We start from the raw sequence: 27,935 nt of genomic DNA, 5'->3' as shown, positions 1-27,935 counted from the left end.
AATATATTCCAATTAATGTTGTTGTTAAAAGTAATAACTTAAGCGCAATATGTATTTCACACTGACACTCTAAAGATGATAGCCTGCATACTATCTATAGAACACATGGGTGGTCAAAGTACAGTCACATGTGGACCGTTCGAAAGGTATACAAAACCCTGTAAACCCTGCGGCACTTGGAAACCCCAAAATATCGGAACAATGGTTTTATCCAACCAAACATTAACTTAATCAATGGATGAAACCAAGGGCGTAGGAACGGGGGGGGGGGGGCTGGGGGCGCCACTGGATGAAACGACAGCAAAGGGAAAAACTTTTCATTACGAGTACGGTAGTTTGTGTGACAGGGCTTACATCAGCAGTTGCAACAAAAACAATCAATATACAAGTTGGACAACGTACACACAGACTCTTTTAACTTTATATTTCTCATGTAATGTCATATTTCCCTTTATTTCACATCATAAACTTCACTATGGCTCAAAAGAATCAGTTTCGTGACAAATATTTCTCTCTCCCTCGATGATGGAGATGATGATAATGATGATGATGATCACAGGAAGCTTTAAGCCAATAATTACCACTGGTTTCTTTCATGTCTGATAGCTTAATTTGGGGTTGCTTTTTTTTTTCTTCGTTTTTTTTGTTGTTGTGTTGATGTACTCTGTGTTAATATCTGAACAACTCATGCATGGAATTACAATAATGAGTTTTACATGATCAAGTATATCACGATCCTCAAATGATACATGACAAAGATACATCATAATCCGCCAGATATATGTAAGACATATCTTATTAACAATGTGTCTTGTTGTAATAACATGATCCCCTCTCGTATTACATTAAGGTATATTGACACTCTTTATTAGGAAGCAATCATAGAAACCCGTAGTAACAAGTTAACTCATTCATCAGAAACGAATGATGTTGCCGACAATAAATTTAAGGCAAGACAATCTAGCGGGATGGAGCGTATGTTGATTTGTAATTTATTTTTTATATTTTTTACGGATGAGTGAAAATTGATCTTGCAAGGTGTTTTATCGATTAGGCCTATTTGAATAGTTTCCTCCTTCTTACAAGCCTAGGATTGTGACTAACAGTTCAAAGCAGAATAAAAAGGGCAACATTATAGTGGGACATAAATAATGTTCCCTATAATAGTGAAGTGTCTATAAGTTGCCGTGCAGGTCACGCGTGGCTATAATGTTATACTGCTTTAATATATGTGTAAAAGTAAGTTGGCCTGACGTTTCGATCCGAGCAGGATCTTCTTCAGAGGCATGAAGCTCTCTTAGCCTGGGAAAAAGATTCTGCTATAGGATCGAAACGTCAGGTCAACTTACTTTTACACATTCTCTTACGCAGGCTCTCTAGTGGATAAGCAGTTTGCTAACAGCTTTATTTTATATTTATATCTTAATAAAAATGCATACTACATATCTATTTTACTTTTCGTGTAAAAGTAAGAGGGCATGACGTTTTGATCTAAGCATAGTCTTCTCCAGAGGCACAAGATGACAATTTAGCCTCTGAAGAAGATCCTGCTAGGATCGAAACGTCAGGTCAACTTACTTTTACACATTCTCTTACGCAGGCTCTCTAGTGGATAAGCAGTTTGCTAACAGCTTTATTTTGATTTTGATTTTACTCTAATATATGTTAGAACATTAAAAGAAAACAATAATCTCGAAACTTTAGCCCATGTCAGACTATATAGATAAAAATTACATTATAACTTCTTCTAACTGAGTACACGTTATTTCTCATAAATATTTTATCTACTACATAATATTCCACACAATATATTCTAAATATCTTTTAACAATGCATAACTGCTTATGTTCAAGAATCATCTCTACGAACTTCACATTATAAAATAACGTGGCAGGTTTATATGTGGTGGATGGTTCCTCTAGTCTTCATCATGTGCTTTAATCCAGTCGTCTTTCCTTGTTCCTCTGACGTTTAATCAGGAGTTTTGGAGATGTTCTCAATTTCTTCCCTCCCTGTTTTCATTTTTCTTTCATCGAATACCGCGTTCCACAGTTAGATGATGCAGCAAATTATCTGGAATCTTATCTTGGAAACAAATAGTGTTTACATTTACAATCTAGTAGTTGTCATGTTAACGTCTAATTTGCTGAGTGTCCCGAGGGGGAGAGAGAGGGGAAAATATGACTTCTCCTTGAAATAATGTTAACCAAAACTAATACGCTTTTTGACTTCTCCATGAACTATTTAAATGGGAATTCCTTTAGCAGAGATTTCTTTTGTCAAAATTGATAAACTTAATGCCACAACATGAATAATAAAACAACACAAACTAGCAAAAATATTAAGATGAGCGTTCTGACATTTCCAGCGATTGTTTTTAAATATTACCTTGAAAATACTTGTCTTATAAAACAATATACATATTACTTTTTCAATGCTAAGGCTACCAGACGTTATTGGTGCTGGCAAATTCTGACGAATTAAGAACACATGTATACGTGTTTGGAATAATTATGCTACTTTGGACACAACAGTATACATATCTAGTGCGTGTTTGTTTATATAACAATGCAAACCATGTACTATACAGTGCGTGAAAACAATTTTTAACTTTCTACGCACATCTCCGAATTCGTTGGAGATGACGGAATATATATATAGTGATACCGATATAGGCAAGGTAATACTGCAACATGAGGTGATATATGTACTAAGGTTATCATAAATATATGCTATAGTATCCCATGCGTACAATATGCACGGTTCATTTCCAAGATATCCTATGGTATGTATATGTTGAAATGGCAATGTTAATGAATGTTAATGTTAATGTATGTTGATGAAGGCCTATATTCGATATCCGCTCCACATGTTTAAAAAAATACTTACTCTGCTCCACATCTCCAAATGCAACCGTAACTTCCTTCAGTTTATAAGTACCGTCTTTCATGCCATGTTTCACGTCTGAAAACAAACGAAAAAGGTTTTCTTTTTCCTCATCACGACGTCACTGTTGTAGAGTTTTCAATGATCGCAAGGTTTTAATGAGTTTAACGGCAGTGGTACCGGTACTTATAAATTTCTAAAATTCTGCCATGCGTATTATAGATTGATTACCCTAACACCGATAAATTTAAGGCACCCACGCACTGAAGATGTTACTTGTTGGATATAGGTCAAGTTAGATAAATATGCCGATCCTAACCTGACTCCCAATCTCTGACTTAATTGGCAGTGCTTGAAGGAACTTTTCTTGGGTTATGTTCATTACTGACATTTTCCGTATTGTCGGACTCAAAAGCTATCTGATGGCGATCGATAGTGCATTTGAGGGACACCGGGTAATTTAAAAATGATTTGTGTGGCTTGATTGAAGCAGCTTTGCGAGACCTTCTTTATTAACTCCAACCATATATTTACGAAATCGTGCACTGTGACAATATCGAAAATATGTTTGATAAGATATGCCCATATGTGTATTATATCTAGGTAGCTACCGACGACTCTACAGGTGTTACGTATATAGTTCTGTTACATGTCAGTTTTACCAAAGGAAGCAAAATGGAAGCAAACTTGACAATAAAGTCACCATTGCATATATGCCGTACATTATATAAGGTAGGCAAGAACCAATAGCTAATGAGTAAAATACTGTAGAAAGTATTTACGTACACACCCCCACCCACAATATTTATATACCGTCGCGCTAGAGGATGTCGGTTAGTCGAGTCCCTCAACACTTCCTGTCATGTGAAGTAATCTTTTGTGAATCCTAAAGTCGAGTGCACAAAGGTACACAATATACATCATCAACTAGCAGCATGCATCGCTTAATTGCTCATTTACAGCACCTTATTAGGTTTTTAACCCATGTTTTACAAAACCACGTCCACCATGAATATGTCATAAGCATAAACATATAAACAGTAATTAAAAAAATACTATTTAAACTATGTAATGGTGAAATTATTTAACACTATTCAAAAGTGACAAGTTCAATATTATCAAAAAGATTTGGGAACCGAATCAAATTGCGCCAGCCTTGCGGTAAAAATTTCGAAAGTTTGCTCGTTGCGCTCCCTTTAGAGGACCCCTTCTATAATCTTTGTCCCCCGGGGAATCATTCACGCCGCTGTAACGATCTGCATGATTGCTATTGGATTTTGGTATAAAATGTGTAAGAAAGACCAAAATCAACTCAAACAGCTGTCCAAAAATTTGAAGCTGATCTATGCTATAGTTTACTGGTTCCATGTCAACATCATCGGGAGTAGTAATGACAAGTTTGTTATGGGAATTTGTCAAGAAATGATTCCCCCAGCATCATTATTTCGGCGCATTTTTCGTCATCGGGAGTATACTCCCGTAATGACATACATCCCGCATACTCTCGTATAGTAATGACCAGTCTGGAATGGGAATTCGTCAAGACATGATCCCCCCCAGCATCATTATTTCGGAGAATTTTTCGTCATCGGGAGTAGTAATGACACGTTTGGAATCGGAATTCGTCACGAAATGATTCCCCGTCACATGTGCCCATCAGTATAGCATGTTTGTTTATATGCCTGCTCTTCTTTATGGATTTATAGTCCATTATGGTGGGATCGTCTTAAAAGACTTGCACGATAAATCAGTAATATAGGTGCAGCTGATTAAAATCTGTTTGTTCCCTTCAAACTATATGTAACTCTCCCAGCACACGTGTCAGAAATAAATCAACGTCAATTTCACTTGCGCGTGTCTAATATTCAGTCACGTCTCTCTCTCTATATACAGATGTGTTGTCCTTATCGGCCCGAAATTTACTATTTTTTAAAAGTTTACGAATCATATCAGGAAAATCAGGCTTAGTAATATAATTCACTGCAAGCGTCTTTTGAATTGGTAATTTTGTGAAAATTGACGGATGTTTACAGCAAGCTAAGTGAGAGGGACAGAAGACTATATAGCATGAATTATTTTCATAACCAAAGCAAAAACATAAGCGATGAGGCTTTCTCTGCTTCGAATTCTTTTGCTAAGGGCATTGTGCCTAAGCGTTACACAAACAGAAACATAGAAATGACAATATCGAGTAAAAATTTACTTGGAAGGTTTGCAAGGTCTTCTTTACTCGTCATGCAGAAACTGATCGAAATGCCCATGGGGTCTTCGTTTACTGTACATATAGTTAATATGTACTTAACATAATGAATATTGTCATTATTGCCATGGTTTTCTTTTGGACAATAAAGGGGGTACTGAAGCCAAAACCGATCTAAGAAAGCAATGTTTCGTCCGGCATGATTGGCATGGACATCTCAAAAGAGGGTCATTTTCATTTTTGATGATGATTATTGCAAAATATATAAATACTATATTCGTATGAGCATATCATTTCAATGTAAGAATCGTATTTTCTCTACACTCATCTGAACTCTTCATAACACCCACGCTAATGTGTACCTATCTAAATAGCTCTCGTAAACTTTAATGGACGTATCTTTATAGGCGTGTCCAAACGTTGCTATATGATCACCGTGCTTTCCGCAATACAAATGCATAGTGATAGTACATGGAGTCTCCGAAACATGGCGATTCCATTATTACATAGGGTAGGGCTGGTGTAATATATACTCTTATATACACTGCGTTAGTCATTATAGGAATCTACGAAACACAGGGTATATATATGAATAATATATGGTACTAGAAATAATGCACATATATATCACAAGCAATGATATCGTACTTCCAATGTAATCAACCATACCAATATAGTCTTTTAAAGATAAACACTACTTGTTGATGAATGTAGGCGTGCATAGTCTACGCTCACACGCGCTGAATGCCAGTGACGTGGACAATTATGTCAATTAGTAAAGTCTTCATTTTTCCGTATGCAAGAGAAAAATGAGAATATATTACTCTTTGTCCTATATTTCCCTGGCACAATTAATTTACCTCGGACCGGGACCGTATTGTTCTGAACACTCGCTCGCGATGCCTGCTAAATGCGCGCATGCAACTGTATGCGCACGCGCTTATGTTGTACACCACATCGGTGAAACAGAATGGTTTGTGTCTATTGCATATTGAAATAAGTATGCTTGTCTTTGCAGAATTTTATTTTGTTGGACATGTATAGAAATTATCATTGCTTAGTTTATGTTAAATTTAGCCATGACATACCAATAAAGACATGACCGGTTCAAACTATTCTTGACTCCGAAGATCGCCCATGTTCATGCGTATTCGAAGGGGGAAAACCGTTTTAAGAAAATATGAATGTTATAGATAGTAATATTGCTACATGGCATCGCGCGTACGTTCATGAACTATTGATCAATAGTTCGTGCTATTGGGTACGGTTAGAACTAACTTGACTTTAAATGTCACAAACAAATTTGATATCTTAATTCATATATTATTTAGATTATGCGGAGCCAAGCTGAGCTCTGACGTGTACGTCTCTGTGTCGCAAACTTACACCACTAGTTTCTTTCCTTTCAAGATTGAAAGTAGTACAGTTCAATGCAATAAAAACACGGGAATCTACCCTTTATTCAGATCTTTCATAATTGCAAGACATATCCACTCTACTAGAGGCGAAGTTTACCAGCCAGTGTATTTGAAATGAAGCATACATATTATGTTCAGCATGATATATTTTCCAGAGTTATTAATAAATCACGTAACTTCAGGAGATGAATTAAACACGAGATACAGGTATATAATAAGCTTGTTGTCTATATATCTCTTTTTTAACAAGAATTGATTTACATTATCGGTAAACATTTTGAGCGTTACATCTAATAAAAAAATAACATAGCGTGTTCATCAGAAGCGTTATGCTTATAGTAATGTAAAATTTCGTATTATGAACGGACGATACACTGAGAGGAGCCTTCCAACGCAATTATCATCATTGAAATCCGTGTTATTATATTGCATACAATGAATATTATGAGCAAATTGCTGCGCTTTTCGCAAAGATTGCTTTTATCGAATTTTACCAGAATGAACGGACGTAAAAGACTGTTTCAAAGATGTGATTGGCCCCTTCCTACATTATTTAAGAGTCAAGCATATATTGGAGGTTTGTATAGTGATTCAACGGATGTTCAAAATAAGCGATTACAAAGTATTTCATCACATAATGAAGAAGTGATCAACTAAGTTTTATTGACCTTTGAGTACCTTCAATTCCACACGTCTACCTTCTACTATATCATCAGAGAAACGCATAGTAGATAGGATGGTATATTCTTTGAACGTTGGAAAGGTGTCAACACATTCCATCCGAATTTCTATACCACACCTAATAAATTCTTACCGAAACAAATCATTCAACAATTTTCATATTGGAATTGCACGCAGAAACGTGCAAAGGTGTCACGTTTTCCCTTTTCATTCAGTAATACATTACGAAGTATAGGACGGAAAGTCCCATGTAGTTCTCATACTTACCTGACTACTTATCATTTGGCATGTATGTTATTTATGTACAGTGTGAATTCAAAAAGTAGTTGGATGCGTTCAAAAACAAGTATAAGAAAAGTGCTAAGTTTGTGCGAACATTAGTAATTATTTCCTGCTCAATTGGTAATTATTTCACCTACGAAGTCATATATGAATAGTAAATGGGTCTACGTACTTTTGCAGTGATGACAATTTGTTTCTGAATTATTAAGCATTGTGATGAATACTCAATCCTCTCAGAAAAAAATCATTCCTTGGCAAGACAAACTTCTCTTCAAGAATATTCACATATACTTGAGGCATTGCTAAATCACCCATTGTCAAAGTGACAAACCCTTGACATGACTTTAATACGATGTTTTAACACCATGGTTCCTTCTAAAGGGAATATAATTTGTCTTGGCTTCTTTCATTTGGATGGATGACGCGGGATATACGAACCGCCGATAACATTATCATTCCGTTTCGTGTCACAATAAAGATGACATTTAAATTTGCTTTTTCGTTACTCTCACTAGTTCTATATATTCTTCAAGAGGCTTCGAGGATACGACGTTATCGACACTGACCATCCATGAACCGAAACAGAATTGATTTACATGAATAAGCCTGACTATCGTGTTTTTTGTTCCCTACGAATTAACATAACTTGATTTAGGAGGCCAGAAAATGGAGAAAGCACTACTCTTAATTCTCTTTTGACATGTTCCATTTCTTCATTCCTCCTCTCCCTGATGATAATGAACGAGGGGTTCACTGCTCTCACTGTTTAATCACTAGCAATATAAACGCAAAATAGAGGCTTCTGTTTCTTAAAGAATGATTTCATGTGAGCGAGAAATTCTACTATAAGAAGTGAATATTTCACGTGTTATTATCATTAACGTAACTCACTTTCACAAGTTGCAAGCAGTCATGCCACTTTAAATACATGTCATAATGACACTTGAAAGGATGAAGCATGATTGGTATTTAATAGGTTTTTTAAAGTGATCGACAGAGATGAGATAATAAACTCGCCTCCATAGTTACCTCAGTTCTCGCAAATTAAAGTATTTTAAAGGTTAGATGAAGAATAGTTCGTACGTCAACACTGCGGGAGCAGGTTAAAGGTCAGGGGTTAATTGTGTCCGAGGGAATTTAGCGGGTATCGTCTATTTCGAACAACATTCAAGAACGAGGCTAAATAATCAAGGTGGGTGGTCGACTGATTAGCTTATATATATATATATATATATATATATATATATATATATATATATATATATATATATATAGCCTATATATATACATATATAGCCTATATATATTATATATATATATATATATATATGGATATATAATTATACATACATATATATATATACTTTGCATATAAAGGTTACGTCATTTCTAGGGATGGGAGAGGAGGTTTTTTTCTTATTAAATCAAGGATAACATGGGGCAGCGATAGCGCTTGAAGAATAATCCTTTTCTCATTTAAGTCTAAGGGGAGGGTGAGGGGGAGGGGCGTAGAAAATAAAGTAACACGTTTAGTGTGAAGTTATATGTACCCCCAGAAGTTCCATGTTTTCCGTCCTCTAATGAAAAGTTCAATCTCTACAGGATATAGACGCACATCGTAATATATATATCACCCAGAGCTGGGTTTTCTTTAGATTAAATGATGACTTTTGGCACGAAAATACACCGCCATAGACACCCCTGTTGTCTGTCAGTCTATAAGTTATGTTTCTTTACAACTATTATTATCTTTAACACGGATCCTTTAACACTCTGTGGTGTATCAAGCGGCTGCGCTATTAAGTTTAACACACAGATCATCCAATCAGTTCCTTGTGCAGATGCAACACTATACTCCACTGAAAAAAATGCTACCCTTTATTGCGACTTCATCATCAATTAAGCCTTTAAGTAGCATTCCAGATATTTTAGCTTCTTAAAAGCAAATTATCTTGCAAACCACCATAAATGTAGAAACATGAGCACTTATTTTCGTCTTTTTGTCTGGAATATGACATATCAATACAAAACTTCTGACAAAATTCATCCTTTCTAACGCACCTTCTATAACAGGGTCTTATAAAAACCCTTTAAGAATGTCTCGAGGCGGCAGGATTTCAATCTTCGCACGTTATAGTCCAAGAGGAAAGAAAGTTTTGAATACTAATTAAGTTTAGATATATAGCTACTATGATTTTTACGATTATTTAGTTTTAAAATATGCTAATCGTGTGGAATGCTCCTTTCAGGCTAAATTGATGATGAAATTATTAATGTTAATCCTTTGCAATTTGAAAGCCTAATAACTCAATCCAAACAAATATAACGTAATATATAAAATAAAATATCACTTGTGAATGACATTCAACTCAATTTGTCCTTGAAAATATATCGTATACGCGTTGTAAATGTGATACTTCAGGGCCATAAAGTATTATGTTGTTCTATACATTGAGTTTATGTTATAGGGACGAACTTAATGGGATATGCGTTAAACTTAAGTAATCTTGTTGGTGAGTCTTGGATATTTTTAAAGGGTGATTTCTGTAAAAACTAAACGTGTTATTTAAATATAATCTGGGCTGAAAGCAGTGTTTAGTATAGTGCAACATATATACCAAAGTTAATTTTGTGAATAGCAAAACAACAATTTATGTATGCGATAGACTAAAACTAAAACCTGAACAAACAACAACTCCTGTTTCCATCTGTGCATGTGATTTCTATATATGCCTGACTAAACTTCCGATATTCTGTTATCTGGTAATGTGCATTGCCAAACGTTCCACCATCAGGGTAAACAATACGAGAACGTGTTTGTCCACAATATACAGTCTAGAGCGGAGTGAAAACGTTGATGTAATATATAATGCCATAGTACTGTGAACTTAACCGTGGGGCAATCTTGGCCTTTTCAGGGTACTTACAAAGAGAACGCGTGAGTTACCTAAAGAAGCGAGATTGACAAAATTTAATAATGAATCAGAAACCTTAATCATGTAAACCCATCAACATGTTGATATTAAAGGGATGTACTATTTGGCATGTGTTTGTATTCCTGTATATAGTACAATTTAAATTCAGCTATAACTCCCATTTAAGTTATATATTTATATGGTAAAAATTCTCGATTAAATGATCATTATTGTTTTCACAATCGGTGAGAATAAAAGTTTCGCATTCCTTCTATAGTACAGATCTTAAATACAGCATTCTCCCAGTTGGTCAGAAATGAGACAAGATCGTTATCATTAAGATTAGAAATCAGACAGTTTGTACCGCAATGGTCACTTGTTTCAAATGCAAACTATGTTTCCACGCTTAACACGTGACTGTCAGACTGGCAGATCGCAAAGTACCTGTTTGTCTTAAGACTGTTGGTCTTCAGAATCTCGAACTTCAGAAAAGGTCTGAATCTTTAACTTTTCCTGTTAAACAATGTTTCCATTCAAGGTAAATAAACAAAGGTATCAGCAAATTTAATTTGTCTCTTTTGAAAACAACCCACATGTCATTCTGTTCATGCTTAATATTTGTTTTCTGTTCGTAAACTCGTCTGCATGCGCCTTGAACAGTCGATCCTAATTCAAATTATTTTGGGGCTGGCATAATATTAGTGTCATATCACGAACTAGACCAAGTACCGTAAAGAACTAGTTCAAGCAACTCTGAAGAAAGATAATTTATATCATAAACTAAAATAGGAGGGTTGTTTGCAAATCGTCCCTTCATGCAATACAAGTAAACGTCAGCGTGCATTATTACGGATTTGTATACTAGAAAAAGGCTAGGAGTCGTACACCATGACAACTGCTAATCTAATTCTATTAATAAAACGAAATAAGAATAACATATTGAGTATTAAGACTGGAGAATTTTTCTTTTCTTGTCGTTTCGATCTTCAATAATAAGCGAATACAATTTCCATTCGCTATACAGTTTCTTTATAACAATTCCTTAGTTAATCAATGCGTTCCATTTTTGTTGCGTAATAGGCTTCATTGTGAAATGTTATTTGACGAAAGCATACGATCAATGTTTGTGTTATTGTTTAAATAGAAATCCAAACCTTCCAATAGTCCACATTGAAATTATGAAAAGCAAGTCAAAGAGAACGTGTAGGTTTGAGATTCTAGTGACATTTACAAATTGACAAAATGAGGGCCTATAGACACGACTTTCATCGGGTATGTCCCAAACTGAGCATGATTTATCTGTTTGGTATCATTTTTTTCTATGATATAAGGTAAAATTGATAGTTATGATTGTGTCTCCTTTAAATACATCGTTCAAATCGAAATGTAAATACGTGTGAAGATATTGTATCCTCTACTTGTTGAAGAAGATTCCTGCTTAATATGCGTCGAAATGTTGACAATGGGTTGAACAAACAGGAACGATATACATCATAAACTGTTCCCCTATATGTCTTTGTTACCGGTGCGTATGACATCAAACTGACGACATTGTATTATCTATAAATATTCATTGAGTATTATTCATAATGACATTATATGAAAATATTATTATTACATTTACTGTATCTTTCAATATTTAATCCTCATAATTACATTGAAATATTACGCTTTTCATATTTTTTTCAAAAAGTAATACTTGATAGTTCATCAAATGCTAGTTGATTACTGTTTTCAAACCCTTCCTGTAAAGCTCACTGCGAATTGCCCTTCTGAGCCTAATTTCATCTCGCCAATCGCTAATCAAATTTCACGTGTCCCTGAATGTATTATTGAAAGGAAAATTGTATAAGGTTACCGGTTTTTTCTTCAAAATATCTCAATTCCGGGATATTTTTTCCTTTCGTTGTGTGGAGCATCAAATCATGTGTAAGTTGAGGTTTTTGGAAGGTATTCGTAGACTTACTGTATTAATATTTCAACCATTGCGAGGACAAATTGTATATAAAAGAAAGGAGACATGCATATTATTACACTATATCTATATATATATATATATATATCTAAAGCAGTATTCGCTCCTTCGTCCGTGCGTTGCATGCAAAAATGTCTAAGAATCGTTTTGTTATTAATCGAAATGAAAACGAAGTGTCATTCACATCTGCAAGTTTGTAACCATCTGTTCTACATATCATTTATTGAGTATGCCTAACTCTATTAGGAGATTACCGTAAACTATTGAACCGTACAGTTATGTTTCTGGCAAACATAAACTTAGTACCATGATATATAAGTGTCCTTCATATTATGAGAAAATGGAAAGAGGTAGAACGGAGCCATATGTATGCAAAGTGATTCCTTTTCCACCGTTATACCAGGAAATGAGTTTCTAATGGATTCCAACAATATGGTGCAACAGGGTAATCTCAGTAGGGTCAATGAATAAATTGCAAATTGTCTTTAAAATCTGAAAGGTGTATATGTTTTTAAGAGATATCAAGTGTTTATTGTCTGTCACCCGATTATCCCATTAAACCTTAGAATATCAATAAATACCAATCTAGAAAAGTACGAAAATATACACTTAAACCCCTTGATGATCCCACCCCCCCCCCCCCATCCTCCATAAGTCTGGTAAACTAGCTTAAAATAGATATTCTCGATTGTGCGTTGTCATTAAACAGTGACATCATGAATGAGAACATATCGTTAGTTAATATAGAATTGTTAATCACAGTTTCACTGTCAAGAATGGGCGATTACTTTCTTTCAAATAGAAAAATAAATAACAATGGATCCTGATTTATATAAAGTTACACGATCAACAAAACTATGCTATATGCTTAAAGGCATTGAAGACTCGCCCCAAACCGGGTGCGGCCATCTGCAAAAGTTAACTTTTCGTTGCTTGCAAGTGACGTTTTGTTCGTTTCGCTACAAAATGCAGACAGTTATGAAACGTGATACCTTGTTATCTTTTATCTAGACCTGAGATGTCCATCGCTGCTATTATATGTACACTGTGTTGTGGGTATTGGCCATAGCTGAATGTACTGACTGTGCACTAGTGTCTAATTACCGACGGTAGTAAGCTGATTGTGTATTTTCTGGAATCGATGGTGGTGTCTAACACTTCTGTCACACCTCATTCGAAACTAGGTCAGATTACCGGCATGAGACGTTTCTTTATGCGCGAGTCTTCACACCCTTTAATGTTGTCGGTTAAACACATGTCGGGAACTGAGTCATTTCACTTTACAAATGCATCATTTTGATGAGGTTCATAAGTTCGAGTCTTGCCATGACAATGGTAATCATATCCGTAGCTATCACTTACAGTTTGCAAATCCTCTGAAATTAGTGATTACTTTCTAGGGATTTCTGAGATTCAGCTTTAACTATAGGCTGCGTTTTTGACGTAGTACATGTTGAGTATAGGTGTATATCATTCGTCATTCAGTATCCTTAACCATTGTGAAGTGGAGTTACTGATTTTAGTTTGGGGGGGGGGGGGGTGACAGACATGGCAAGAGTAAAGAAAATGGCGTCTATACTCGCGTCAACACACTTCTTTGAGAAAGTTTCTCTGTTGTAAGAAAACATATAGTATTTGTAATGAATCGCAGATATGATTAAATATGATCAAATTAATGATAGGAAACGCATGTAACTGTAACAAAGTCATGGTATTCAAGTGGACGAATTTAAATTTTCTTAAGATTTTTAAGGTTGAAAACTGATTCTAATCAATTAAATTACAATCTAATCACTATTTATCACGGATCTTCTTCTTCATAATATATAGATTGTGTATATGTTTAAGTCAAATATATAAATAAATAAACATTACTTATTATTTATTGAGGGACCAAATATGGTGAAAATATAATCCTCATAGCTACCAATATCACCTCTCAAACTGAGTGTATAGTTAGATGTACTTGCCAGAAGCCTTAACGCGTATTGTAAAAGAAAACACAAGAAAATTAAAAAGAGAAAAATACTCTGAGCGCATCGCACGTCATTGCGATCAACTTGTTATACACGCAGACTCATTATAGAGACGTTAGCGATCCTTTTGACCTCATAATCAACAACCTGGCCCCTAAAAATGTCTAAATTGCATCAACATTCTCAAATTAAATTAGAGGAAAGAGTTTCAATGAGAAGAGGCACGTTACAAGGCAAGCTGTCAATCTTCTTGCGCAATTCGGTCGACCATTTTATGTCTCTCTCTCTGTCTCTGCTCCATTTAGTACTTCTTACTGACATTATTGTATAATGATCTTGTTTATATATCTGTTTCGTTCTCTGTGGACCTTTATCTATCCTACTTATAGATGGTTTTTCTTGTAAACTGTAAGTAAAAATGGTCTGTATTCTTTCAAATATCAGGCTATATGAGGAATCTGAGAATTTGAACTTGTGTTACTCGGGGATGTATAAAGAAAAGACATGCAGTTGTAGTAATTCCTATAACTATATCATTAGTAAGATATAGTAAATAATGTAAGATTGTCCCTAAATTAACACACACATTTTTTTAACCAACGTGTACAGAAATAATTACTGCATATTTGTTAAGAATTTCAATAAAAATGAGGAGTGCTTCATTGCAAATAAAATGATGATATTATCATTAGAAAATCAATGGTTCAGCTCAATCAGAATAGAAACGTCAGCCAATTTCTCCTCGACTAGTTCGAATTCCAGCAAACTGAAGAGCATAATTAGACGTTAAGTAATAACCAGAGGGCAAAAAGAGTTCAAAATGATATGCAAAACAAGTGCTCTTAGTTTGATTGCCATCAATGCTTTTTATCCGCTTTACGCATTGCGCAGATTTTAAGTACTTTCCCCAAATGGTCGCTTCTTACAAACGACTGGGGTGATAGAAATGTTTGCATATTACAAAAAGGGAGCATTTTCGTTTTACTCAACCTCAGCCCGACTTTTGCCATGTAGGCTATTTTTACCAAATATCTCGCTATAGGCATATTTAGTACATAATAAGCCTTGGGGCTCAGAAGGGGGGGGGGGCGAGCTGGCTTACTCCTCATGATTCAAAGTTTAAATGCACTGTAATTTAACAATTACAGTATATCATGGAATTTTCCACTTGATAATACATTATGTGTGTTTTTATGACTCTTTTGTAAGTTTTCTTCAAAACATGTATTTCTTCTCCTTTTGTCTGAATTCTCTGCACATATCAGCGATCTAATTATAAATATAATAACATCATCTTGAAATCTCAACATTTCATAATTGGTCCTAAGGGGTTAATCGGGCTATAACTATATTTTTCGCAAACAAACCTTTTTTGTTCGCGCAGGGTTTCTTGAAATATAAAACAACTTTGACGGAAACGGCTTACAAACGCACTGAATAGGGGAATCGTATCTTTACCGGTAAACTATAACGTTGATAAGTAGAGAGTTAAAGACGATTTAAGAAGATTTAAATGTGAGTATGATTTCACAGTTTCAATCCTAAACTTATATAATTAGTGACATGTCTGGCTTATGTTGGCTTTTATGGTTTCCGTTCTTTTTTTCCTTCCCTATGGCTAAAATAAATCTAAATTTAGAATTTAGGATGTCATTGTAATATTTGAACTGTAATACCTTATAAATGCGACATTCTAAATTTTTAAATGGTTTATATAAATTGCTGCATTTCTGATGTCGACTTGTTGTGTCGATCGTGGAAATCCAACCATTTTGGACGTGACGAGTGTTCCCTGCGTAGTAATGGAATGTTTGTCCCACAATCATATAATTTAAAATTATTCTATGCTAAATTCACCTTTAACGTAACCATCATACTATCTGTAAACAAAGTTTTTCTAAGCAACATGTGTAAGCAAGCTATACAATCAATACGTGCATGGATTAGTCGTGGTGATGGTATGTTTTATTTGATGTATAACCCCTTTCTTGAAGTGTGTAATATATCACTATAGAAACACACAGAGAACACAGTACTACTGTATGTATGTATTTTAGATCCTCCTGCAAGCAGGAACTCGCGAAGAAGCCATCATTGGCTTATTAAAGCCGCAAGCTGACCGTAGTCAGTCTCTTAGATTCATATTTAACGTCCATTATTATGAAGTGTCAACAACTCTGTAACTGAACAACATACATTCTGTAAATATTGAAGTTGTGTACAAAAGTAAAAATTGGATCGTGCTATGAAACGGTAGCATGACATTTGTGCTATAAAGTTAAGTAAGAACTGAGGATATGTGTAATCCCAACAAATCCCAAACAACTGGATTTGTTGGGATTACACATATCCTCAGTTCTCACTGTAAACCTAATACCAAAGCTACCGATTTATCATATTTTTCAGCACAATCCAGTATTAACTGTGGTATACAAGATTTTAAGATTTACAGTATAGAAACTGTAACCTCTGTGTGAATCGACTCAATATATTGTCATATGATTGCATGCATACTACACGACAAGGGATCAAAGCACTCAGGTTGGTTTAAATGTTATGTGCCGTATTCCAGAACGTGTTGCGAACTCTAACCAGGATTAGCAGTTATCTAACCAGAGGCCTTTGTCCCCAAAGCAACGATGTCACTCATTCTTGTCAAAGATTCAAAGCCTTTCATATCCTAAATGGGAATAGATAACTTATCAACACCTAAACTGCAAGCTCGTATCATTGATTATTCATTAAAGTGCCATGAATGGTGTTAAGTCGATGCATATTTTACGATGATAAGAAGAGAATAAACCTCTTGATGGGACACTTTGTAGGTAATCAATCCCCCCCCCCCCAATCCCCCTGTCTCTTAGGTGAAAAAGAAGACAAGCAATCGCGTTTGTCATTTTCATTATATTCTCTAGTAATGGACACTATCATACAGACAGAATTAAAACAATAGAATATCGTCACAACGGATGTTAAAAGACTAGCACATAATTTAATAGTCAAATTATGTTAACATATGTTAACTCATTATTGTAACATTCGAAACCAAAAAATGCTCGTATATTGAACAGTACGTGTGATCACTTCATATTCAGCCGATTCATACAGAGATTACAGTAACTGCTGTAAATCTTAAAACTTTATATCACGGTAAAAACTGGATTGTGCTGATAAATATGATAAATCGGTAGCATGTGCTATTAGGTTTACAGTAAGAACTGAGGATTATGTGTAATCCCAACAAATCCCAACAACTGGATTTGTTGGAATTACACATATCCTCAGTTAATACTGTAATCCTAATAGCACATGCTACCGATTTTTTGCACGATCCAGTTTTTACTTTGGTACAAATCTTTAACATTTACAGTAGTTACTGTGTTCGCTGTGTGTATCGGGTGTCATATTACTAGTCTCATGCCTTCCACGAAAGGTAACGAATAGCTAGCTATGTTAACGAAAAAGCTGTTATCTGAACCTTAATACTCCAGCATATCAAAAAATCAAAACAAATTAACATATAAGTCTAATCAATTTATCAAGATATCTACGAAACAAAAACTGTGATATTTAAAGGAATCTTCAAGTACCTCAAGAATACTGAAAATGAATTAAACAATTGTTGTAGTTTTATTCAATATATCATTTACAAATCTACTTTGCATACGACGTCAATATATTACTGAGCTCCTTTTTATAATGAAATCGATATTCAATCGATATTCAGTGAAATCGATAATTATTTGGGATTTGGGGGAATTGAACCGATAGACTGACAATGCAGTATTGATTTTCAATTTCCGTCTCTCATAGGTTTACATTTATCATCTTTTATTTAGGCTTTCTTTTCGAGACGTCACCTCGTCACCTCGTTTAAACTAATATGTTCAACTTTTTGCACAGCTTTATCGCACACAGTTATATACATGCCCACCAGTTCGCATATACTGTAGTGGTATATAAGCTATTCCGCGCACGACAAGATTTACAATTTTAACGATAACATTTTAAATTGTTCAGGCTGCTACTATGACTGTAAGTAGCCACCTTTTTTTCATCTTATATAGTTAAACATGTCAAGCAATTATATCATCGACGTATAATAACACGGTTTTCTTTTATTGTTGCTTTATAATTTCAATATTAGATAACGAAGATATATTACTCCTGGATGTTTGCGGCTCCTGATGTCGTCCTTACAATTTCGTGTTTGATTTCTTACCACGTATACTAGTAGTTGGATTTCCGAAGAACACAAGAGGTGAATATGTTGTTCATTCCACTGTAAGAGAAGAGCACAATCGTTGAATTTTCATCTACTTCACTTAACCAGACACCGCTTGGATGATTACTAGTGATCAATCATATATTCAGAGACAATTTCTGCACTTCTTTAAGCAAAATAAAAAAATAAGTAAAGTCAGTAGTTATATCGTCTGCCTTTCTTTCGGCAAACGACTCTGCGATCGTCACATATACCTATTTTCGGTCGCTGTTAAAGTACAAAGATATGTCAGGGCAAATGTTTCTCACTTTGCAAGAGTGAGTGGAGAAAATGGAGTAATTAGGCATTGGAAGTCGTGTGAAGTGCAATTATTCCGGGAAGAACAGAGCTTTTCTGTCACTTACAATGTATTTTATCTGTACCGCGGAAACTATAGACATTAAGAGGTTGTAAAGCTTAGAGACAGAGAAGCTTAACATCGGTAAATATATATATATATCATCGAGCGTACTTTGTGGCAATATTCAAGCAAGTTCTTTTCTTGTTCTTTTTCGTGCATTCATTTGATGTTTTGAAGGGAAAAGATAAAAAATGGATACCCATGTGGTCCCTCGGAGAGGAGTTCTTCCTAAGTTTAACACAGTGGAGCAAGATTCAATGTTGGGAGCTCATTTTAGACAGATGGTACGGGACTCCGTGTGTTTTCTTTGGCCCATGGCAAGTATTGCGGAAGAAATCGACGGTGGGTTACACAAGGTTGCAGATATGGATGACGATTCCTTAGATGGGTAAGTCTCTTATACATATTAAATTTGGTGTTCTCATCACATTACACATGTTTAATGAGTACAATCACTGTGAGACAACCATGCAGCACATCGAAACATTATATCATTCTGCTTGTCGAGAGTTAATTTGTGTAAATGATGTCAATCATTTTGTGGACATGTGAACGTAGCCTGTCATTAAAGTGTTATGACGAATGGTTTATAAGTTCCTTTGATCTAAGGCTATGCTTAAACCCAGACGCATTAGAGACATTTTCCCATTCTCTCAAAGCCCTCCGTTTTACCTATATGTGTATACGTTCGTACGTACCAATATATGTATAGGTATAGGTATATGTATATCTATTCATTGGGTACCTAAACCTAACTTCTCGCATTATTTTTGTACCATTTCGATGTAAATTATGTCAAAGAGACGAGATGAAGCTGGAGAAGAATAAGAAGTAAAGCGTGGGTGAAAAGCATACTATTGGTAATTAAATTACGATTTGACATTTACAAGATTATAGTGTAGCGCCCACACTGGTTTACTTAAACGTTCGCTCTGTATATATGCAGGTGTGTTATGAAACAGCAATTTGAACACACTGCACACGTTTGTCTTTCTAATGTTTTAATTTATTGTGTGATAAAGGCATATATCATTGTATAGACCTATATAGATACAAGAAATTTTTGTTTTTAAGATTTGAAGATTATATCCAGATAACATGAAGAAATTTACCTCCAATATATTGCAGACGTATATACTGGCAAGTTTAATTCACTTCGAAGTAACAAACACGTCAATAATTCATACTTCAGTGGGCCTCAAAGTACTTATGGTGAAATAGTGACGTGTGGGTTTTGTAGCCGTGTGTGATTTCTCTCAGACTGCAATATTTCTATATGCGATAATTCAATTATTGAGCGAATCTCCAGAAGCTGACTGTAGAGATTCTCTCTTATGAATGTATTTCCAAAAGTATTAGTAAACGAGTGTGTGTAGAAGATAATCAATATCCTATCATATCTACCACTTTACTTTCCCGGCCATGATACAACGTTCGAAGAAACCAAAATTATAGAGAGAAAGCGAGTTTCATCCATTTCCTCCCACGAAATGGTGATATGTTTTTGCAACCCTGCACCGTAGTTGGAATTATGACTGAGGAAATAGGGGTATTCAAATAAAACGAACCAACGAAACACAATGGCTGTATACATGTTCATAATTTAAAGCAGCTCAATGCTTGTATTCAAACAATTGTTACGTTTGTTTGATTGATTGATTGATTGGTAGTTAATAATATGTAAATAATACACGATTAAGTTCTGTTGACAAACAAGTTATAGCCCAAAATTAAATACAAATGTCGGTTTACTGGATATTCCTTCAGGTAAACCCTTAAGTATAAATTTGACCTAAGTAAAGTGGGAAAGGAGGTTTGCTGTTTATTAAAATGTTGAAAATTATAAAATGTAAACAGTGTGGACTAGCCAGAGCATATCACTTACCGGGCTCTGTGTATCGAATAGAATGCAAATGAAAGGGGAATTTCGTATAGTGTTCATTTCGCTGACGTCATAATGAACAATTTGTGAATAAAAACAAAAACGCTGTAATAATAACGAGAGTACTAAGACTTTATAAACAACCTCTATATTGTGTAATTATTCTGGTGAAAAGGGAATTGTATATAGATATATGTACAATGATGATTACCAAATGCTTAGTTCCAGTGGAAACGTATAATTGATTGGAATTATTAGAACGGATTTGAGTTTGTTTTACTACTTTGATTGCATGATTGAAAGAAAAAAGGAATGGTCTACCTGATCAGACTCTATTCTTTAAATGATGACTTTAAGTAGAACTATCGTCTTGATATGTTACTAATGTACAAGCAAAAAGGAAACATTCGAGTACTAGAATATGTATATCTCGGTTTTCAAGATTAGTCACCTTAAAAAAAATAAGTCAACTCTCTGGACTGCTCCTTTAAGGCAAGCTTGATGACCATGCTTCCCCATACAGGCTTTAATGTTTATGTTAATCCATTGTTTTATCCATTCTAATAACTTAACCAAGTCATGTTCTTTTAACTTAATCTAAATAGCAGAGTATATTTGGGATCATATTCAGCATCATTTGCCCACTGGTAAATTTGGTAAAAGATTGTAAAGATGTCATTCGGACCATAACAGCTTTTTGTGGCTGAATCTAAGGAACTGACCTTATGTTCAGTCTCTTAGACTAGATAGTTCAATAAATATAGCTTGTGAACCTCAGCTGCATGTTTAAAAGAGTCGTTTCTGACAACTTCAAGGTGTTACAGAAATAAAACATGGAAAGATAGCAGTTTACAGTATTCAACAAATGAATATTAATTTTGATGCTTGCTGATTTCACAATACGCTACTATCGGTGATCATCTGGAAGGTGAATACTTGTTATACGTAATTTCAACAACAAAAAAACATATTTTAAATCATCTAAAATAATCATCTATAACTTTTGGGCAGGTCTGAACTTGTAAGGAACTATGATCATGTTTGTAAAATCAAATTAATACTCCATCATTTCTGGTATCAATATATTTCTACATGCTGTTTAGGGGGAGCTTTACAGCAAGGATAGAAAATGCAGTTTATTACTCATCAAGACGGGACAGATGGCAGTATATACATTATGCCTCTCTCGTTCTAAACATACTTCAATAACAACGGGAAATAATCATAGCTTGTTATTATTTTGCACACAGTTTAAAAATTCTAGTTTTAAATTTGAAAATGCCAATGGCCTTTCAAAATACCCGAGAACTTCCTAAAGAATAACTAAAAAAATCATATCTAATATAAAAAAAATATGTTAATAATATGACAACCACTGTCCTTTAAGATATTAACTGTCGTCTAAATATTCTTCTACATCTTGGAATTATTACAAGACAGACTTGCTGCTGACAAAATGTCAGTGTCCTCCCCGGGAGCATTTTTCTTCTTCTTCTTTTTTGCTTGAAGTATTTTCAGGACTCACAAATTGACGGGGAAGTAAAACTATCTTAAAATCATTCATCTTAATATAAGCATGAAATCCAGTTAAAAACCTGAACAACCTGACCTTCGCCAACCGCCATCAAAACAATGAGAAGGTATAGGTCATTGACTACCACTGCTGGCTTTATTGATTGACATCAGGCAATAAGCTGATGTGACATCCCTGTCCATAGAATCATACAAAAGATCACAAAAAGAGATTTGTGAATGCTTCCGTTGAGTTTACATAACCCAATTTTCCACCTGTATATGCTTTTAGCTATATTGAGGCTCCATGGGATCGTCTAAATCTGTTAAGTGACCGTAAAAAAAAAAGGAGTATCTGGATACATTTCATTTTAAATAGCCTATTGTTTATGAATGATAAGACTGGTTCGATTTTCAATTAACCTTTTAGTTAAATATATGGTTTAACATTTTTTTTTTTTAGAAAGCATGCATGGTTTTTAATTTCAAGGTATCGTTGGGGTTTCTTTTGAAAACTTTCAACGAAATTGATAAATTGACATCCTTCTTTTTCCTTTAAACTATAATGCATGAAACAGTGCTTCCTTCTCCACTGACTGAGACCGCTCTCGATTTGAATAAAACTTCCTTCAATTAACATTGTACATACATTCGATCAAAAGCCAGACACGAGCAGATTTACCTCGTGCGCATAATTGCATATATGGTTCACATTAGTGTTCCAAAATCACTCTTCTGTATTTTATTATTATACAACTATACAATGGAGAATCGACACGAATAGTGTGCAGGTAGTAATTATGCGGAACCGATTATCTCCTGTATACCTTCTCGCGGATTGACCCTGTTTAGGAAGATTGGACTTTTCACAGTCTTTAAAACACAAAGACTGGAATCGAATTCGATAGAACAAAATGCACAGTTTGCTCCATGCAGAAACAAACTTACCCCGTCCACCTCTTCCCCCCTCACCTAGCGACACGAACTGCCACTAATTGCGTCTGTCATTACACACCAGTGTCCTGGAATTCATATTTGCTAGACGTTTGCGCTTCCTTGCGCTTCATTGTTGAACGACGGAAAACCGGCAGTAGAACACAAATGCATCTAATTTCTATATGTATATACTCTTCCTAATACGCATAAGTGAATTGAGCAAACAAATGGAATGAATGACTTAATAACAGTTGATAACTAGAATATATAACAGACAAAGTAGGAGAATATTTTCTACCGAAAGAGGTCATCTATATAATAATACTTATAAGAAAAGAATGCAAAAATGGGAAAAAGAAAAAAGGAAAACTTACATATTTTAAAAGATTAATAGGCCTAATACTGCTGGGTTCAAACTGTGAAACGTGCGCACGTGCAGATCCACATCAGTTATCACGTGCAGGCTTTGACAATTTATCCGTCACTATCATGTTCACAGTTCATTTCATCAAATTTACGTCAATAATCTAGATCTGTTCTCGTTGGTTACCTAGACGATGGTATATAATTAAGCTCGTATATTAACCGAAGTTGGCAGGCTTAGAAATAAATAACAAACTATCGATGAATCAAATGAATATTTTATGTTCTTTCTATAGTTTTGCTGCCTAGACAGAAACTCAAGAGGTCTGACATTATTGTTTCTACGCGAAATAACATATAATGATTGCATTTACGAATACCACCTGTTGCCAAAGTGAAGGGGGAACTAAATTTAGAAGAAAAAAACTAGTTATAAGGCCTAAGATATTAGATTACGAATTATATATACTCCACATGAAACACAGGTAATGATCTTCTTAATGAATGGCTTCTTCATAATCATTCATGATAATCAGTCTTTCCAGAACTACATATCAACATGCGGTTCTGAAAGTGGTTTATTAATGGGGCTAACATGCGAAGACAACATTGACAAAGGGTTGCGATATATGTCCGTTCTAGTTCCGCGAAACTTGACAAGATGTTGCTATGAGTTTTAGTAGCGATGAGTTAATCACAAGTAGTATATATATATATACGATTTTGTCCGTAATTAAATTGACGAATAGATCATTTGAAACAAACATCAGACGTTACAAGCAAAACAAATAAATGTGTTCGTTCCGTGACACTGCACGAGTGAAACCTTGAAATAGTCACTCAAGCAGCAAGTTCAAGCACCCGGGGGGTTCAATTTTAGTGAGCGGTTTCACGCGGTTGTGTTACTTTAATTCAGGAATCTGTGTGCAGAGCACACACATTGCCACCTATGTGGCAGCATATTCCGTTGAAACGCTGGGGAGCGCCATTTGTGAGAAAATATTGAAAATCTGAGACCCCTGGACAGATTGTTGTTGCCTATATAGGTTTACGCGATTTGATGATGCACAAACTTCACAGAACACGTGCAATGTTATACTACGAATAATAAGTATTGGCAATTTTACCATCATTACGTTAGGGCCATTTTGTTGCATTTGGAGAAAGAATCGACCATCTGTGCAAATGCAACATCGTATGTATTTTTACTATAGGAGACGAGCGTATTGAACGTTATCAACATATCCCCAAATTACAAAATAAAATCTAAAAATGACCATTCATGTTCCAGATGTTACACGAACTTTCCTCCCATTCTTAAAGTTACACGCACTCATTGAGAAAATGATATTTTATTTCTTGTACTTGTCCTTTTTACAACTTATTGGAAATTTTAGCACACTGAAGTGAAGATAATGTTATTTCTCAGAGTCTTTTAGCTGCAAGTTTCATTCCTTCTTTTAATAATAATTGTCAACTTTTTGCCTAGTTAAAATATTACACCTTCTGTACAGTTCAGTCCAGTTTATTTGTTGTTGATTTTGCAGATAATACATACGGTAACACATGCACATAGGACGAACAAGACTTGTAAAAGCGAAAGGAATTAAAATGGAAAACCCTTGTAGACCTGACAAGTAGATCACACCTAGAACAAGAAAACAGTAAACAACTTAAGACAGTTTAGAACAATGACCCAACCTCAGGCCCATCCCACCCACTCCCCTCGCCAAAAGATTAGAAAGTAAGAGGGTTGCACTTGACAGAAACATTTGAAGTACCTTCTAAGCTGACCTCTGAAGAAAGAACTGAAAGTTTGGTTTTCAAATATATATACACCTGATACACATATATAGAGAACACAATTACTACTGTAAATCTTAAGTTTTGTACCACAGTAAAAACTGTATTGTGCTATTCGGTAGCACGTGCTATTAGGATTACAGTAAGAACTGAGGATATGTGTAATTCCAACAAATCCAGTTATTTGGGATTTATTGGGATTACACATATCCTCAGTTCTTACTGTAAACTTAATAGCACATGCTACCGATTTATCAGATATGTCAGCACGATCTGGTATTTACTGTGGTACAAAACTTTACATTTACAGCAGTTACTGTAATCTCTGTGTGAATCGGCTGATATGTAAGGTATTCAAGCGGGAAGTTAGACTCTCTTTTAACAAGGAGGTACATCAATAAGTGACACGCAGATTGCATGCTTTCCTAGTATAATAACCGTCAACATACTTGTTAGTTGACATAGAATGTAGAGAAAGAACTAGGGAGAAGATTATTAGTAAAGCTCTTTAATATCCCTGCCACTTCCTCCACGGTTTATCTGTGTACAACTTAAAGACAATATGGAGAAGTTCTAAAATGTAAACCCCTGAGTATGAAGCATTATAGAGAGAGGACCAGTAACACGACGAAATATATACTTTGTTTAAATATAAACTAATGACTTGTATCTATACGTGTAAATCTTTGTATATCATAATTGTGAAATTAGATTGGTTTATGTATTTTTGGCTTCTTCTTTAATTTCATATTATCAACTTTGGTAGAATGTTAATAGTGTTGACACTGAAACCAATGCCTTCAATACGTGTTGTACACAGCTTGAACAGTTAAAAATTAGCAATTGCAGCACCCATCTCCATAAACATTGTTATAAATAAGTCGGAAAATTTAAAAAAATAAAAAATAAATTAGAGAGGGAACTAAATTGAAGCACATGTGGCGCTGATGATATTAGGACTTGATCAAGTCTTCAGTGTTGTGTGTCTAGGAACATTAAGTATGTGGGATATCTCTTAAAAGGAATATGTTTTTCCATATCTGATCTGTTTTCGGAAATTGTTCATGGTGGTTACCTATATCATATAGAACAATATTGATGGTTGGGTTTGTGTCCCCTTTAACATCTGATGTAAACAAGGAGCACCCTCAGTAAAAAGGTTTGCTTCAGTATGTGTTCTTTTCTATAGGCCTACCGTTTATGTGTTAATGTATCACTAACTTAAAAAACGATGCTTCAATGCAACGCCGATGTGCAGCGTCTTGTGCAGTACTGTGTAGAGATGGTTTTCTCTTAACATTCATGCTAGAAAATAACGACAACGAGAAGAACAATTATCGATTTCAGTGCTATACAAACTACATGTGATCGTGTGTTTATTCGCTAAATATACTCAATTTGTCTTTACAAAATGAATTACCCGGTACGCTTATTTATGTGTATTAGACTACTACCATTAAGCATAACATCAAAGAGAGAGAAAATCAAACGTTTTACTGCCTGGTGATTAACTGCAAGAAAAACAACCTGTGGGATGTAAATTTATTTGAGAATCTGACGTCTCCTGTACTCCCCATTACCCCCTTTAACCTACTGAGACTGTTAGTTACCCTTCTGCGGAGTTTAATCCTGCAGCCCTTCCACCCCTGCTTCCGTTTATCTCACTCCCCGTAGGCCTAATCCTACACCATCCACATCAATGATCTACGTCACGTGTCTGTCCCTTCATCTTAAATACATTGTGGCCTCTTTATTCTCCGTTTAAATATAATCCTGATATGATCCTAACGTCAGGACGTCCGATGTAAAAGTTAGATATTCGCCTACTTGGTCTGTTGGCTAACCTTTCAATGTTACATCGGCAACGGCAAGTTCAACCGATATAAAGAGATTTCGTAAAGGTTAAGATTGAATGGCTAGAATTCTTGTTGCCCTTTTTTAATTAAGCGTTTATACATCCTCCATATACTTTAGTGGAACTCGATCTTGTCTAGTATATCCGGTTTAACAGTAAGTAAACCGCGGTTAATCTGCTTCCCATGCAGTCACTTAAATACAAGATGATATCACATTCATCTCACAGAAATCGAACCTATACAACTAAACATTTTTTTTTTCTTTTTTCGTGGAACTACTGCGGATGAACTTTTGCATTTAAGGAATGAAAAATTAGGTCACAAACCTCTTTTTTATAATTTGTGTTGACAAAATTTGTTTAAAATTCATGACGGTAGCATTATAATCATTGGATTAACTAACCGCTGCGATAAAGGGAAGAAATGGACCATCATCTCGAGGAAGTTGACTTCTTTAAAACGTCTGTTTAAATATAACAGTTTAATGTGGAGTATTTAAAATGTACATATGCATGCAAAGCGCCAAATCGTAAAATGTGCCAGCAGCTATCAAACAAGACTTTGTGTAGACTTGAATCATATCTTCGTTTAATTTACATGAAAATAAAATATGACTTTAAAATAT

The 27,935-nt window shown here is 35.0% G+C and overlaps 1 protein-coding gene across 2 annotated transcripts in view; it reads left to right on the top strand.

The window, feature by feature from the left end:
• The first annotated feature begins 18,478 nt into the window (after nucleotides 1-18,478).
• Nucleotides 18,479-27,935, top strand: part of LOC139964132 (GTPase-activating Rap/Ran-GAP domain-like protein 3) — a 190,438-nt gene continuing 180,981 nt past the window's right edge. Inside the window, exons 1-2 of one of the 2 annotated variants that reach the window (XM_071965492.1) lie at nucleotides 18,479-18,594; nucleotides 19,136-19,346. In XM_071965492.1, coding sequence (XP_071821593.1) covers nucleotides 19,150-19,346 — 197 coding nt within the window. In that variant the 5' untranslated portion in view covers nucleotides 18,479-18,594; nucleotides 19,136-19,149. Of the gene's footprint in view, nucleotides 18,595-19,134; nucleotides 19,347-27,935 lie in introns of those variants that run through there. The other variant, XM_071965493.1, reaches the window with a different exon arrangement.

Source organism: Apostichopus japonicus, chromosome 22, assembly GCF_037975245.1.
Source record: "Apostichopus japonicus isolate 1M-3 chromosome 22, ASM3797524v1, whole genome shotgun sequence".
Lineage (NCBI taxonomy): Eukaryota > Metazoa > Echinodermata > Holothuroidea > Aspidochirotida > Stichopodidae > Apostichopus > Apostichopus japonicus.
This window is presented reverse-complemented; position numbering and strand designations above follow the sequence as displayed.